The 17,267-nt window shown below is 38.5% G+C and overlaps 1 protein-coding gene across 4 annotated transcripts in view; it reads left to right on the top strand.

The window, feature by feature from the left end:
• Positions 1–17,267, top strand: part of TLE1 (TLE family member 1, transcriptional corepressor) — a 75,610-nt gene that overhangs the window by 23,572 nt on the left and 34,771 nt on the right. For 3 of the 4 annotated variants that reach the window (XM_042877406.1, XM_042877408.1, XM_042877409.1), the window contains 2 exons: positions 1,131–1,193; positions 2,133–2,237. In XM_042877406.1, coding sequence (XP_042733340.1) covers positions 1,131–1,193; positions 2,133–2,237 — 168 coding nt within the window. The remainder of the gene's footprint in view (positions 1–1,130; positions 1,194–2,132; positions 2,238–17,267) is intronic. The other variant, XM_042877407.1, reaches the window with a different exon arrangement.

Below are 17,267 nucleotides of genomic sequence, written 5' to 3'. Positions count from 1 at the left end.
AGTGTTCAGGAGATCCACGGGGCATGTGGACCTGCCAATAACTGACGTAGGTCAAGTGGAATACTTCAACTTACATCAGAGAGAGGAGTTTTAGAAGTCTGATGGGAAAGGAGGTGTTAAAGCTTGTCTGTTGCACTTAGACCTCAAGTTACATGTTTCTTGAGACACAGAAGCACTGTGGGGCTTTTGTTTTCTAATTACTGATTGTCTGATGTGTAAGCATCAGCACATCTCAGTGTTTTTGTAAGAAATCTGGGGTGATGGGAAGGCTTGGGGCAAAGGCTCAGCAGATAAGTTAGCAATGTTTTCATCTGACTCGCTTGAGTTTCTCTTTGTTCAGGTTTTGGCATGTAATTTGGCCGACAATTCTCAGCAGTGATTTTCTCTGTTTATATCCTAAAACACAACAGAAAAATAAGGAAAACTGTATATATCTTAGTGATAGTAACTAGTTAGAGTGGTTCTGTGCTGCTCTTAGCACAGGGCTGTTCCTACATTGGTTTATTGTTCTCCTGCTACTTGTGGTTTCACTGATTTATTGTTACTGACTACCTTTTTCTTTTCCCCCCAATGTCCTTACTTTAATTCTGTCTTAGTAAGTATGTTTTAGAAGCCTTTGTCTTTCTTACCCACTCTTCATTGGTTCTCTTCTAGTATTTTGTATTCCTGTAGTTTTCTTTCTGTCAGCAAAACTAAGATTGCCTTGTAATTGGCAGAAAAAAATTGATCATGAAAGAAACATTCTTCTTGCATGCCTGTCACCTCCATGTTAGGCTGCTTGGTAATTTGAGTAACAATAAATCTTAGTTTTAAAAGGCCTTATTGTGGACTTAATGTTTTTCAAAAATGCTGTACTTGTTAATTAGCTATGTACAAGGATCAGATTTGTGCCTAAATGTGTATACAGATTAGGTGCTTTAGACAGAGCAGATGTCCCAGAGTAGTTAACTATATCTCTGTCTTCATTTAGGCTTAAATATTAACTATTAGTATTTGTACTGGCATGAAGACATGGATTGCTATGTTTTTTACTCCACAGTGTTAACCTAATACAATCCTGTACTGTACCTGATATGTGGGAACTAGCAGAAAACACGATTTTAATCAAAATGCTTATTTTTCCTCCATAGACAGAAATCGCCAAGAGATTGAATACAATTTGTGCACAAGTCATCCCATTTTTGTCTCAGGAAGTAAGTAAAACTGTTCAGCTGTTAAAGTGCAATTATGTTGCTTTTCTGTTTGCAAATTAGCTAGTTTTAAGATGTTAATTTTATCACAATGCACAAGTGCAAGGAACATCTGTTATAGCTGAAGTGTGCAAACCCCCTGCTAATTTGGTTTAACCGATCTGAGTTCAAACTACTGACAATGGCTCAGCCTTTTTCATTCCCAGAGGAGAGGGGAAGTATGTGTGTTTTTTTTAAATAATAATAAAAAAAAATCAACAACAATGCAACAAAATGCTTTCATTTCCGATTCTGGTGATTACTTATTTGATATTCAGTTGTCAAATGTTCATCCAGTGAAAATACGTACGCTCATTGTCTACATCATTTGTATCAAAATCTAGTGTAAAAACTGAGTAGTTAAATGCAGAATGCTTTTTAAGGTTACAGACCTGCATCTGTTCTGAATGACTGTGATTGTAGCATATTGTAGTCAACTGCTGCTGCTATGTGTTGAAGGGTGTTATTTTGGGTATGCCTTTTTAAACTCTACAGTTTACAGAATATTTGCAGTTCATATTAGGATTCAGTGAAGCATTTATTCTTCACGTTTAAGATTTCTGTAGGTTTTGCTGTGTTGACACAGTAAATAAATGTTGAAATTACTTCTAGTATGAAGATGACGTTATTGTCCTGCTAACCCTATTAAACATTAATTTTTTGAAAAATGAATAATCAATTTTGAAGGTGGCACTGGGGGAGAGATGAATTGGCTACATTCAGGGCTGTCATTTGCTTTTGATGGAAAGGATGAGAAATGGAGTACTGTTCCCTTTTTATCTGCATAAGATGTATCTTGCAAATAGCTTCAGCTTCTCCAAAGAAACTGCTTGTTCAGATATTTTTGTTCCTGGTTTTATTTGGTGCACAAATTCCTCCTTATACCCTTTCTTCTTTTAATAGCATCAGCAGCAAGTGGCTCAAGCTGTAGAACGTGCCAAACAAGTGACCATGGCTGAACTGAATGCCATCATCGGGGTACGTGGCCTTCCAGGTCTACCTCCTACAGTGTGTATAACTTGCTTTCATATATTATTTCTTTACTGTTTTTAAAATAAGCCTAATGTTTTGACATCTAACACTGTTTTGATGCTCAGTGTTGCACAAGTATGTTTGATTTTCTTGCACAGATTTTAGTAGGGATAAAGTTAATATTTTGCTTAGATTGCTGTGTGGAACAACTTCTACTGCAAGAAATGCAGTGATTAGGACAGTTGCTTGTTTATTTGTAAGAGATGTATGTCAGTTGAGGTAGTTACCTTTGCCTCATTCATTTAGTCCTTACAGCCTGTACAACTATTCATTCATCTTTCTTTTGCCTTCTTGCGAGTCTTTCATAAATTTTAAATTAGCAAGCTACTGAAAAGAAACTTCACTTGCTTTTGAAGTAGTATTAATTGACTGACGCAGGGCTCTAAAAGCCTTTCACCAAGTTTGTGCTTCTAAATATTCTGAAATAAGTTAATGCTACTTGCCTGTGACTGATTGTCAATCACAAGTCATTTGTTTTGCATTAATGAACTTTCTGAACCATACATTCCTTCCACTGCATGAGTTCATTTCCCCCCCACTAAGTCTAGAATATTTCTCATGTTTTCTGTCCTTCCAGACTAAGTGAAAGAAGTAGCGGAAACAAGAAGCCGTCCTTTCTGATTTTATTCATATGTGTGCGCCTTGAGCAGATTCAAATTACTCATTTATCAATTTATGTTAATTGCTTGTGAGAAGATGCCCTGCTGGTCTTTATGGTTCCCTCAGACTCTTTGTAATGATAATTAGACATGCTGCTGTATGGATTAACAGTGCCATAGTCCAGTGACGTCTACAGACAATGGAACCAGTTAATCCATCTGTGCTTAAAATTACATCCCAACTGGAGATGGAAAAAAAAAATAAGAGCAAGGGAGGATTAAAAGAATGAGCCTCAGCTTGAAAACTCTCCTTTCATCAGTTTCTCAATTGCAGATCTGCAGTCGGTTTGTCTGTGGTAAGCTATTGGCAGTCAATTAGGTGAAATAAACTGGGAGGGTGACCTTCATTTCCTCTTAATAGCTTTTCCTCCCTGAAATGGGGAGCTTCAGTGGATTTTCAGCTTAAATTTTATTCAAGCTGCTTTATTACACTTGACGGATTAGCTTTGCATAAACATACCCCTACCTTTCAAATCTGAGCTGTTTTTTCACCTTCATATAAAATTTGACTGTTACTTAGTTGGTTTGCTAATCACATTCTAAAAACCGTCGCAATTACATCTGTATTTGTCACAATGTCCTCTGTTCTTTGCTTGTGTAATGAATTACTTTATTTCAAAGATCAAATCAGGTATTCATAGAGCACATGTACATCTGTGATATTTGATTAGCAAAGATTAGAGAACTGTACTTTCTTGTGTTTTTTTTTTGAAATGAGTTCTTTACAATGAAAATTGAATTGAAAGCTCTTTTTAATGAGCTACTTTTAAAGAATATTATATGCAGTAAATGGAAGTATGCATTAAAAGCATATTTAAAAACAATTCTACTGAGCTTAAGGTAGTGCTGCCTAGCCAAACCAAATCTTATATCTTGATGATGTAATTCACCTCTTCTTAAGTCTGCATGAAATAGTGTTTTTAAAGCAATAGGGATCTTCAAGTACCATACGCAATTAATAGGAGTAGAAGCCCCAGCTTTTTCACTTTTAAATAGACTGGGATTCATCAGAGTAAACACTTCACTGTGTCTTCTGAAAGACTTCTGGTTGATGCCATATCAGCCCAAAACTGAGTAAGGAAATGATCACATTGGGTACGGTGTCTTTGGCTGTGTCTATGTATGCCTATGTATTTTACTAAAATTAGTTGTGTGTCACAGTGATCGTTTATAGGCTTATGTGGTCAGTAATTATCTTGTGCTGCAGAATAAGTTTCATGCTTTTGACATATGCTTGATTTTGTTTGAAAGGGGCTGTGTGCATCCTGAAAAATCCAAATAGCATAAAATTGGGTTGACAATTCAGTGGACCTTTGGTCTCCCTCACTGAGCACACAGTGTGTCAAGCCCTCTCCCCAGAGGGGAGGAGACATCAGAGGCCTGTCTGTTTCTACACAAGGCAGCTGCGCTGGAAGTAAGCATGGCCTGGTCTGATAGCAGCTGTCAGTATTGTTTAGGGACCTGACTTAGTGTAAAGAACAATGGAAGGGCCATGCTGTTAAAGTGCAATGTCTTTCAAGATGAGAAAAGAAATAGTAATTTAACGGTTTAGACGTCTATTACAAGCATGAAAGATCATGGAACTTCTTTTAGAATGCAAATAAGCTGTAGCATTCTGTAACAGAAGAAGATTGCGTGCCCTCTAGGATTATACTACTGAGGATAGTTGTGTATAGTCAATTTTTAGAATAGACAGAGTGCTGAACTTCTGTAGCTGCTGTCCACTTGGATAATTTCTCCTGACTAGATAAAATTTGCATTTTTGTTGGTGTTTAACTTTTTTCCTTCTTCAGTTTTGTCTTAAAGGTCACTGTTTTCTGGTACGAAGCAATTCAAGAGTTTTCCAGTTAGCTTGCCTAAATTAGAGCAAAAAACAGTTCTTGTTGCTGCTGGGCACTGTTTGAATTCTAGAAGATAGCAAAGTCTTTAATTAGTGGGAATGTTTTCTTTTTTTTTTTTTTTTTTTTTTTTTTTTTCAAACCATCTTTATTTTATAAATGTCTTTCTAGTTGAAAAAAATAGAATCCTATTAGTGGACAAACTAGGTTAGGGACTGTTTTCCTCATGGACTGGTCAGATACCTTTTGGAGAATTTGCAAAGTCAGAAGTCACATTTTTGAGTCAGTGTATGGATATATGTTAAGGATATATCTAAATAAAAAATAGAAACAAAATATTGACACATTAGAAAAAGAAGAGTAATACAGTTGATCTTGATTAGCTTACGAGTGCTAAACCTCTGGGTCGATTACAACTTGTGGGAATTATATTTTGGTCTAAATGGTTATATCTTTGGCCTTATGCTTTTCCTGCATGTGCTTGAAGGCTTAACTTTCCAGCTAGCTGTATAGTAGTGTAACTTAAAAAAAAAAAAATAAAAAAAAAAAATAAAAAAAAAAAAACACCTTGTTTGTTTGTTTTTTTGTAAATCATGCTATTTAATATTTGTTGTATTTAAAGTTGAAAAAAGTAGCAGGTTTACTAGGTAGTAGAATAACAAGGCGGGGGGGAGGGGAGAAGAAAAACAGTAGCACAACAGCACAACACAAAACTACTTTAGATTCAAGGTACACCTGTAACTGCTGTAGTTGCAAGAAGGGTTAAGGGAGAATACAGATCATAATATGGAGGAGTTTATAGGTAATCGTGGTTTAACTCAAAGGGATTTTTTTCACAGATATGATATCCTGGAAAGGTCCATACTGGGAAGGGTAAAAGATGGTTATAATTGATCTGTCTACCTAGATGTAAACAATGCAAATGTTTTAGATTTTTCTGCTTTAAAATTAACTGGAACAATTTCAAAGTAGAATATTACGCAAATATCTGAAATGAGAAATATAAGCAAGAAGCTGGAATATTTTTTATCATTGCATTTTAGATGCACTGTCTTTAAGTTTTGAGGTGGGTTGCTAATGGTTCTGTGAAATGAATACCTTCTGGACTGACAGTACTCTTGAGACTGATTGAGTTATAGGTCTCTTAGAGGTCCCTCCACTGTTGCATGTGGTGATTGGCTAAAGGATTAGCAAGATGCAGGATTATTTTTTCCCCTCTTGGCGGTGGTTGCCAGCTATCTCTGGGATTGTAGTGTGTGAAGCTTAAGAGGATGAGGTTAACCTCTTGAGGGTTTATTCTTATGAGTGTGTAGTTAATCCTTAGAAACCCTATAAATAACTAGGCTGTATGTTTCATTATAAAATAGAAATACAGACTAGAGCAGAAATGAATGCAGAACTTAGTGCAAGGGAAGAACTAAGCAGCTGTAGCATTACTTTAGATCCTCCTCAGCCATGATTTGCATTATGCCTCAAGGGGAGGGGAAACTTGTCTAGTTGCTTTAAATTAAATAAAATGAGATCTTGAGGTTGTATACTGAATGATAGAGGGCTGTAAGTTTGACTACTTTGGAGTTGGAGAGAGAAATGAGTGAATGAAGCCTACAGATCTAAAAAGAACTAAGGATGTAGTTCTTAGGAGAAGGAGAAGCAAATGCTATTGTAATAGGTGAAGTCAGAGGGGAAAAGTTCTGTTCTGGGGAGACTTTGAAGCAAAATAAAACTGAGTAATTGATGGAGGCAGAGCCAGTATGAGCAGGAAACTGTACACATATATTCTATCTTCAAGAATCTCAGCACTTAAGTATTAAACACCAACTCACTATATTTTTCTTGGAAGAAAGATGCTGACAGTAGAGGTAGGGATCTTGAGGAGGACTGGCTGGAGAAGAAGGGAACGCTTGATTTTGCTCTTGAATGAAGGATTAGCATGGATGGTTAGGATAACCTTAGGAGCTACTGAAAATGTGGCAAAGTTATGGCTCATTATAGCAGTTTGCTGTATGTCATCAGAATGCTAAAGAGTTTTCAGGATTCCTTATATCTGGTAACTCCATTGATTACTAATTCTTCAGTTATCAGAGCTGCTGTCTTCTGTAATGTTTAATTTACTGAGAATGTTCTGTACTTTTATTAAAGGTGCTAGTTAACCGTAGCTTTTGAACCAAAAAACATTTAGTAACACTGAGACAGCAAAAGCAAGGATTAGCAGTAGTAGTGCTTTGAAATGTTTTCTGAGGTGACTGATAGCGGATGTAGGGAATTTCCAGGAAGCTTGTGCATGGGTTGGAAAAGTGAAATGAACATGAATGTGGTAGCCTTATGACTAAGAAACTTTTCTTTGGTGTCTCTGAAACATGTTTGTAGTTGTTAGTATCTGGGACAAACAGGTGATATGTCACTTAAAGAACTATACTGAACTTCGGATTTTAACTTCCAAAAGTAAATTTCTGTTTAGTTTACTATTTTTGTCCTCAGCAAGATTTAAATTTCTGAAGAATAAAAGAGCAAGGAAGAAAAAGAAATGCTTTGTTATACTCATGTCTCAGTAATAAAAACTCACAGTGAGTAGTACTAAAGTCATTTTCAAATTGGTGTGTGCTTGAATTGGTTGTTTTTTGCCATTGTAATAGCAGGAGCATGCAAATGTATTTGGATGGCAGTGGCATGCTACTGGTAATTAAAAATGCAAATACATAGATTTGGGGTTAGAAAGTGAGTAATAGTGGGAACTATTACTATAGTGGGTTGCCCCCAGGAAAAAAAAAAAAATGTTGGCAGTTTCTTTAAGCCAGAAGTAGTGTGTTGACAGCTTCATTCAGGAGTCTTAAGGTTTGCATGTGAGTCTTCATAACAAGAAATATGTACTTGTCTGATTTAAAAAGAAGAAAAGCCTGTCTTAATGCTGACAGCAGTGAGAAGAAAATAACTTGTTTCAGGAAAATAGCCGATGTCTTATCTGGATCAAAAGGTAGAGATTTAAGGTTATTTTCTGTGTTGTTTTTTTTTTTAATGTTATTTTGAATTTGTTGCTTTCCTTCAGAATTGACAGGTCAAAGACATTTGAAGACATGTCTTCCTCCACAGAGACTTTTCTTTCTTATTCTCTTCCTCTGTTCTTCTAGCCCATGCTACCCTGTGGCATCAGCCCTCTAGTAGATCTCTCTGAAAGTAGTGCCTCCTGTTTATTTCCATGGAAATTACAACAGATGTAAAGAGCACAGTAACAGTATTTGACAGAGCAAATTCTCAGCTACAAAAAACAGTTTTCTAACATAGCCATCACCATTACACATTATTGGCAAAAATGCAGAGCTAAGAGCCTGCATGCTGTGCTTGTAGAAGTGTGCATGGCCATGTGGAGCATAGCTTGTCTTTCATGTCACTGTTGCCACTGCTGAAATGTACCACTCATCACCTTACTATGTTCACATCCACTGCTCAGTCTCCACAAATGTTCAGCAAGTATCGCTGAATGTCAGTGGGTGCCATTTTTTTTTCTCCAGGGAGGGATTCAGTGACATACCTTTGCTTTGTACACGCTTTCTTACCTGATGCCACTTTGTTAGACTGCCCCTCTGCTGCCATCTCTTGTATAACAACAAAATGTAATGGAATATTGGTGGGAATGCTCAGCCTCTACTGCCATGCAACCGACATTCACCTATCACATAATGGACCAACATAATAAAATAAGAGGCATTATTTTCAGAACAGTCCTTGTAAAAACTTCTGATTCATCCATTGATGTGTTCTTTTTTCTCTAGTACTAACTTCACTTTTGCACTTTTGACCTAAGGGGAAAACGTGTCATTGTTAGTGCAGGGGTCTTTAGAACTTGATCTTCTGTGGCTCATCTCTAGCTTTGGTTATAAAACTCTTAAGATAGGATCTGTTATTATTCCAGACTCTTAATAAACATTTTCAGAAGAATTGCTATCACTGGAAAAGCTTACATATAATAAATATACACAGGAACTTCTATAATTTTATAAGTACATAATTGCATACACAAATATTTAAAATAATGTGTGTGTATGCCTGTACATATAAGGTTATGCTAGGTAGCAAAAGAGCTTCATTTTTCTGATCCTGCTATTTTGCTGGATAGAAGCATTAACAGTGCTTCTGTGGGTCTGTACTTGTTATGAGAGGAGTTCTGGGCTTGTTTACTTCCCTCCTCCATGAAAGCAGTATTGAGAACCTCTTCTGTTCTCGAAAGCCCTTGTATGGATGCAGCTGCACCAATGGAGTGCTAATGCACCCTGGAGAGAAGATGCTGCTGAACTGGAAGAATTCCATCTGCTGGCAGGATTCTGTGTCCTCACTGGAGAGCCCTCCCAGTGTGGAACAAGCTACAGCAGCTCCCAAGAATAGCTAGGCTGCTAATGCAGGTTTGCTCTTGTGAAAGTGTTAGTCATTCTGGCAGGGCTATATACTTATTCCCTCTCAATGGGATGTTAAAAATTATGCAATTTATAATTATCACAGAATTTTTCTTAAATAGCTAATTGATATTTTAGAAAAACAGCTGACTTTTCTCTGGGTGTGGTAACAAATCCATTTGGGTGGGTCCACCCACATCTGTCATTCTAAAAGTAATCTTTTTGAAGAGCCCTGAAGTGTAATATCTCTGCATCTTTTTAATTCCGGTGCTTGACTTGTTCTCTAAAATGCTAGAAGGAAGGGCAGAGAAGGCTAGCTGTTAAAAGTGAGACTGAAAAGCACAGCAAATATTAAAGTTGTTGATCAGCATAGAGCTAAGGAAAAGATAAAGTACCACTTTCTCCTTTTCAGTCTGTGAGTCTGATCTGTAACAGTGATGTGGGAACAAATTAATAGTTAACAAGCTGGCCTTTTAAATTATTTTTTTGTTTTCTATTTGCATTGTATTGCAGAGCACTGAAAAGCTGTTTGTCTGTTCTTATGGAGCTAACTACTGTTTTAGAAATGGGATCTTGTGATTTCACAGGAGTACTCTGTGTGTACTTGTAGATAGGCTGGTAATGACTACAATACTTGAATTGATAGCAAGCCAAGCCTTTCTTGTGATGAGATGTCATTTTCCTTATTTAAAAAAAACTGAATTCTTCATGAAATACAGAACGTATTATAAGACATTTACTGGAATACACATTTCATACCTGTTAATGGTTTTTAGGAACTCTCAAGAAGTCTTTCAGTTATTTTAGTGGACAACTGAATTTAGAGTTTTGCTACTTAAGTTCAGGTTTCAAGGTAACTACTTTGGCTGCTATTGAGAATTGCTTTCCCAGTTCTATTTTTCCAATTCTTTAGAGATAAGCTATATACATACATGGTTTGTTTGCCCCAAGTGAGGATCTGTCTTCTCATGTGTGTTTTAATTTTTCCATGGAATAGTTTTTCTTCTGAAATACACTGCTAATCAACAGATATGTATTATTGTTTCAGAGAAGTTGGTATGACAGCTTTTTGACTGCAAGTACTTTTTTTCTTCCTTTTGATTTAAAAATAACTGTTAACCTTACAGAGGAAGCATATGGGGAGTTATGCTTGTTAACTTTCTTTACATTAGGGAGATTAAAGGATGTATTTTGATCTCTACACAAAAGGAAGAAGAAACAGGCTCTAGAGTTGACCATGTTCAGTATTTCATGGCAAAACTGTGCAGTACAGAAGTATATACAGAAGAAGTATATTTTACAGTGGTGTAGGTATGCATCGGTCTAAAATTGTAGTTAGAGCACCGGTGCATGAAACATGTTTGGTTTGTTTTTCTTCCTGAATCATTTGAAATCAATCTTGCTTTTCCTATTTAAAATTTCCCAAGAACAAAGAGAAGAAGAGAGATGATTTTTCAAGGAGGATCTCATAGCAGAGAGATGAAAATGAATCCTGAAAAGGAAGAATATAACACCAAAGAAAGAGGGAGTCTGGTCATAGGGTGGACAAGGATTTAAGAAAGGAAAACAGAAATAACACAAAATCGTATACTTAATATTTTTTTTACAGTACTTGAGTGCTTTTTACATGCTATTTTGTATCTGCTTTTCTCTGGGTTTTATATATAGATAAAGGTGGCAGAAAGTCTGACTTTATTAGTGTGCTTGAAGTTTCTCTATCAGCAGAGCAGTGAAATATAACTTCTCAGCCTTACTTCAATTATCTTAGATGAAGTTAATTTGTGGGGGGGGAGGGGGAATTGTGGAGAGTGTGGGGGGGGAGCAACCTTTATGCCAGTATATCTTGCATTTTTTGTTCTGTGTGAGGCAATTTGTACAGCCCGTACTGTTTCAAAAAACTTGGTAAGATGCGCAGTTGAGATTTATTAGTATACTTTGAGGTATTTGAAAAAGTGGAACTAAGAACTGTGAAAATTTTCTGAGACTATTCTGTTCAGAAGTCTGACAGTTTAAAACAAATTCCTGTAATAAAAATAGTAACAAAGAAGGAAACTTGATTACTCATCTTCTTTTGTACTTTTTGATATTTGCTTTCTGACATCTATCCTCTACTCAGTAAAATGTTTGATTTTTAGAATGGAGTTGAAGATGAGTGGTAATACTCAGACATTATCTAGGCATTTTCTGTAGTAAGCATGAAAAAGAAAAAAGATTTCTTTTCTCATGAAACAGTCTGGTTTTAAAATAGTTATGTCACTGTCACACAAATTTTGTCTGAAATGTTTTTGCATATGTTTTGCCAATCTGTCCTCCTGTGGACTTAAGTCTCTGTAACAAAGTGACATTTCATGTTATATATAGATGGAAAAGGCTTGCTGAAGATGCTTTCTTTGTGTGAGGAAACCTTTTCTTCCCTTACCCTAGTCAGTGTGACTTGTTTACATAATGGATAGTTTTCAGATTAGTTGTACAAACTTACAAAGATTCCATTCTTGGCTCAGAGGCCAGAGATGCTGTAGCAGGCATTTTCAAGTTTGTTTGATAGCTTCCTATCTGTCAAAATTAAGTCAGAACTTTTAGAAGAGGAATTGGACATCTTGGTGAGATCCTCCTGAGCCTTTTCTCTAGGATAGTCATCTTTGTCATCTTCATGACCTTTCATTGGACTTTTGCAGTAGATCCAGACTCCTTTTGCATTGCGAAGGGAGCCCAGAACTGGATACAGCACTACAACTTTGTCATTACCAGTCCTGAGAAGAAGGCAAGTGTTACTTCCCTGGACCTGCTGATTATACTTTGTCTAGTACAGACAGGGTTATCATTAACCTTCTCCATATCAAGAGCACGCTGATGGATATGTTCAGTGTAGTGTCTAACAGAACCCCTGAGACTCTTTCTGCAGAGCTGCTTTTAAGCTGCGTGGTTTCCAGTATGTACGTGTGTTTGTGGCAGTTCCTCAGTCCTGCCAGATGCAGGACTTTTTATTTCCTCTTGTTGATCTTCAGATTGGATATTAGGTAAAAAATTCTTCTCAGATTGATAAGACTTTGAAAGAGGCTACCTGGAGATGTGTTGGGGTCCACTGTCCCTGGAGATTTTCAAGAGAAGTGTAGGTGTTCCACTGAGGAACATGGATTTTAGAGGGCATGGTGGTGTTGGCTAAGCAGCTGATCTTAGGTAGTCCTAGTGGTCTTTTCAACTTTAATGACACCAAGAACTTAAAGAAACTGTTAACACATCTTGTAATCAGTTTGTCTAATAGTTGATAATATTAAGGAAAATGAAGCATCCGAAAGCAGAGAAGTGGAAACACACCATTACTGAAGTAAAGTTAGAAAATAGAGCAATAAGTAAGCAATCCATGCTGAATGGTCTTGTCTGAATATGATTATGTATTAGTCTCCTCATTTTTGTAGGGAAGAATGTGGGTGTATTCTTAAAGGAAAGTTTTGTCATCATTCAAAATGTTCACACCTATTAGCTCTTCTAAAGCAACTAATTTAAATGCAAGTAATGAATTGATGGGTTAGGCTGTCAAATGAGAGTACTCTTATAGGTTAGGCTGTTGTGAATGTGAATGATGCGTTGTTTTCTGTTTGCTCCTGGTTGGTTTGTTTTTTTTTTTTCAAAGTGAGGTAGTATACTGGATCTGACAGGAGCATAATCTTATGTTGTTTCCATTTTTTGAAAGGTTACAATTACAGCACTGTTCCTAGGAATTTTTTTTTTAACGTGAGAGAAAAGATTGTTGTGTTGTCAGCTGGCTGTAGCTGGCTGTTTGTGTTTTAGCACTGGCACTCGTGTTCTTTGGCCATAAACATCTGATACTGATTCTCACCTCCTTCTGCCTGATCACGCAAATGAAAAACTAGAAGATATTCCTTTGGGAAGGGAGAGAATATGGAAATGCAAATGAATGCAGTAACTTTTTTTAAAAAAAGTTTTTCTTATGTATCTGTCTCCTTGCTTGATTTCAACAAAGTTATGTTAATTGTGCTCTACAGAAATTGACATGAATTAGCTCCCCCTGCATTTTGGATCTCTGAATCACTCTTGCGCTCAACAGGTGTCTGGGGGGGTGGGAGGGGATCTGTTGATAGTATTTGCAGAACGGGTGCTGATAAGGATTTCTAGAACTCTACTCTCAAATGATATTTCAGAAAGGCACTGGAAGAATCATCTGTTATACTTTGGAACCACATATAGCCTTTTTCCACTGCTGGTTTGCATTTACATGGAGAAGGAAGATTGTAGGACCTCATGGTCAATGTTAATAGACAAGGAGCCAAAAAGAGGTGTCTTGCTGTGATGTAGATTTTCACACAGAATCACAGAATCACCCGGGTTGGAAGGGACCCCAAGGATCATGTAGTTCCAACCCCCCTGCCTAGCAGGGCCACCAAACATAGACATTCAGATCAGGTTGCCCAGGACCCCGTCCAACCTGGCCTTAAACACGTCCAAGGACGGGGCATCCACAACCTCCCTCGGCAGCCATTCCAGGGCCTAACCACTCTCCTAGTAAAGAACTTCCCCCTAACATCCAACCTAAATCTTCCCTCCTTCAACTTGGATCCATTTCCCCTAGTCCTGCTGTTGTCAGCCCTTTTGAAGAGTTTACTCCCCTCCTGGGTGTAGGTTCCCTTCAGGTATTGATAGGCTGCAATGAGGTCACCCCGCAGCCTTCTCTTCTCCAGGCTGAACAAGCCCAACTCCCTCAGCCTGTCCTGATAGGGGAGGTGCTCCAGCCCCCTGATCATCTTAGTTGCCCTCCTCTGGACCCTTTCCAAAATCTCCTGTCTTTCTTGTACTGAGGGCTCCACACCTGGACACAGTACTCCAGATGGGGCCTCACAAGAGCCGAGTAGAGAGGGACAATCACCTCCCTGTCCCTGCTGACCACCCCTCTCCTGATGGAGCCCAGGATCCCATTTGCCTTTCGAGCTTCCAGAGCGCACTGCTGGCTCATGTTCAGTCTCGTCCATCAGGACCCCCAGGTCCTTCTCTGCTGAGCTGCTCTCAAGGACAATTTTCTATGCATGAACAAAGACTTGCTCTAACTGCTGCTGGACGCTTGCAATAGAGATTGAAAATTAATTGTGGTTAAAGAGCTCATTATAGCTGAAACTAGAATGTTGGACATAACAAACTTTTAGGATTGCTAGGAAGTCCTTGCTTGGAGAAGCAAGGGCTGTGTTTTTCACATGTTAATTTTGGGGTCTTCACAGTCTGGTTGGGGGTTAGTAGGAAAAAAAAAAAAGAGGTAATAAAATCTAATTCAGCTGAATGTATATTTCTTTCCTCCCTTTGAAAATATAAAGAACTTCTGCTTTTGCAACAAAATGTTGAGTGAACTATTGATGCTCTTAAAATCAATGCTCTGGCTAATTATCTCAGTGCAGTTACTTAGGTATGCATCACTGCCCTCTTCTCTGCTTCCCATATCCCTCTGAAGCTGGACACAGCCCTTACTCTGCAAGTAATGATAATAATTGGTAGTAAGACAGACCTGTTACTCATCCTTCTTTGAGCACATTTCTTATGGCAGGTGTCTAGTTTTTAATTAAGTGCTAATGAACATGCCTAGTGGACCATGGTACTGCTGCCAAGTTCTTCAGTTTTATATCTCAAGGCTACTAAGCTCTTAAAAGGTGACAGAGCAGGCATTAGTGTCTTTGAAGTGACAGGAAAGTCATTATATGCATAACATAATTGTTTCTGGGATCTACAGTGGCAAATGCCTAGCTACTAAATACATCTGGTGAGCGCTACTGTTATCCATCTCCCCAGTCTTTAGTTTTTCTCTTTAAGTGCAGATTTTCCCTTCCTAGAAAGAGTGCAATATACTCTTAACAATTAAAGATATATAAATAAGAAAATAATAGGGCAAGAGTTTCTGGAAAGGGTCATCTTTATCTGTGTGTTAGGAAGAACTTTGGAGCCTATTGTAAATAGGATATAAAACATAAATCGTATACATCAACCTTAAGCTTCAGTGGCTCTCAGTTAATAAACATTAAACCCAATCTACACCACTGATATTAAAGACCATGATCAAATTTCCAGTCTTCAGTCTGTTCAGTGTTGTGCATTTCAGCATCTTTGCAGACCACTTTCCGCTGTTGCCCTCAGTAACCATTTTGGAAAGCATTAAGGTGTTGTGTGGCACAGAGATGCATTTTCCCCTTGGAGCTTTCATATTCTGCTCTACACGTTAAATAGAGCATTGCTTCCTGGCTAACATATGCAGTACTATCAGAGAAAGCAGTTGTTGCCATTTTTGTCACATATTTTCAGCTTCAAGGACTTTATTAGAATAAATTAATCTGTTCCTCATTTCTAGGGTTTTCAAAATACATTGGATGTGAGTAGGCTACAAAGCAGAGCTGGGGTAATTGCAGATAACATGTCCCTAGCAGTCTGGTTTCTAAAGACATCAAGCAATGCTTCCTGTAATTGTGTGGATTTACTTGTTTGCTAATTAAACTGGGCAAGAGAGGTAAGGAAAAAGGGAATCTTCTTGAAGCCATAGGGACAAGAATGGAAATAATTTAACTTCATTTCCCTGTTTTGATTTTTTTCATGCTCACTCTGTGAAAGATGCTAATTTGAGCTCACTGTTGAAGAAAGGAGGTGATTTCTCTCCATGAAACTGTTTAGAGGGAGAGAAATCACTTCCTCTTCTTAGCCAATTTCATACCACAGCTAGGTAAACTAGTATAATAGGACAAGACCAAGGCTATGAATGTATTACAGTACTGTGGATGCATGTGTGTTGCATGGCTTAAAGGGAAAATGTCCACATGGTTTAGGTGGTCATAGATGAGGTGAATGAATTAAGTACCGTCTCTCTTAAAGAATCATCTTAAAGAATCACAGAGTCATCAAGATTGGGAAAGAACTCCAAGGCCATTCCATCCAACTGTCCTCCTACCACCAATACTTCTCACTAAATTATATCCCTCAATACAACATCTAAACATTTCTTGACCACCTCTAGTGTCACTAACTCTACCACCACCCTGCTCAGTCCGTTCCAGTGCCAGACCACGCTCTTGGAGAAGTATTTCCTAATGTCCAACCCAAATCTCTCCTGGTGCCACTTGGGGCCATTCCCTCTAGTTACCTGGGAGAAGAGGCTGACCCTTAGTCTCCCCACAGCCTCCCTTCAGGTAGTTGTAGAGAGGGGTATAGTCATCCCTGAGCTTCCCCTTCTCCAGAACTAAATAATCCCAGTTCCATCAGCTGTTCCTCATAAGGCCTCTGCTCCAGCCCCCTCACCAGCTTTACTGCCCTTGTCTGAACACATTCGGGGCCTCAGTGTCTTTCTTATAGCCAGGGGCCCAAAAGTGATCCCAGTGCTGAAGGTGCAGCTTCACCAGTGCTGAATACAAAGGGATGATCACTAACCTGCTACTGCTGGCAACACTATTTCTGATACAAGCCAGGATGCCATTGGCCTTGTTGGCCATCTGGACACGCTGCTAGCTCATGTTCAGCTGAATGTTGACTGCTGCCCCTAGGTCCATTTCCTCTACGCAGTCTTCCAGCCACTCTGCCTCAAGCCTGTGGCGTTGCCTGGGGTTGTTGTGGCCCAAGTGCAAGACCTGGAACTTGGTCTTGTTGAACTTCATCACACTGATTTCAGCCCTGTGACCTTGCCTGTCCTGATTTCTCAGTAGGACTCTCCTACCCCTGTGAAGGTCAGTGATTCCTCCCACCTTAGTGTTGTCTGCAAACCTACTGAGGGCACACACAGTGCCCTCATCAAGGTCATCAATAAAGATATTGAACAGGACAGGCCCCACTGCTGACCTCTAGATGTGACTGCATTCACCATCACTTGTGGAGCCTGGACAGTTCTTAACTCAGCAAAAAGTGTATCTGTCCTACCAGCTTCTCCAGGGGAATGATGTGGGAGACAGTGTTGGTAACTTTGCTAAATTCTTGGTAGATTACGTCTGCAGCCTTTGCATCATCCACCTGGCAGATCATTCGATCATAGAAGATCAGGTTGGTCAAGCAGGAACTGCCTTTCATGAAACCATGATGGCTAGCCCTGATCCTCCTGTTGTTCTGCACATGGTGTGTGATTTCCTTCAAGATGATCTGCTTCAAAACCTT

The sequence above is a fragment of the Lagopus leucura genome, unplaced genomic scaffold (genome assembly GCF_019238085.1).
Source record: "Lagopus leucura isolate 7727_CA_CO unplaced genomic scaffold, USGS_WTPT01 Super-Scaffold_100018, whole genome shotgun sequence".
NCBI classification, from domain to species: domain Eukaryota; kingdom Metazoa; phylum Chordata; class Aves; order Galliformes; family Phasianidae; genus Lagopus; species Lagopus leucura.
This window is presented reverse-complemented; position numbering and strand designations above follow the sequence as displayed.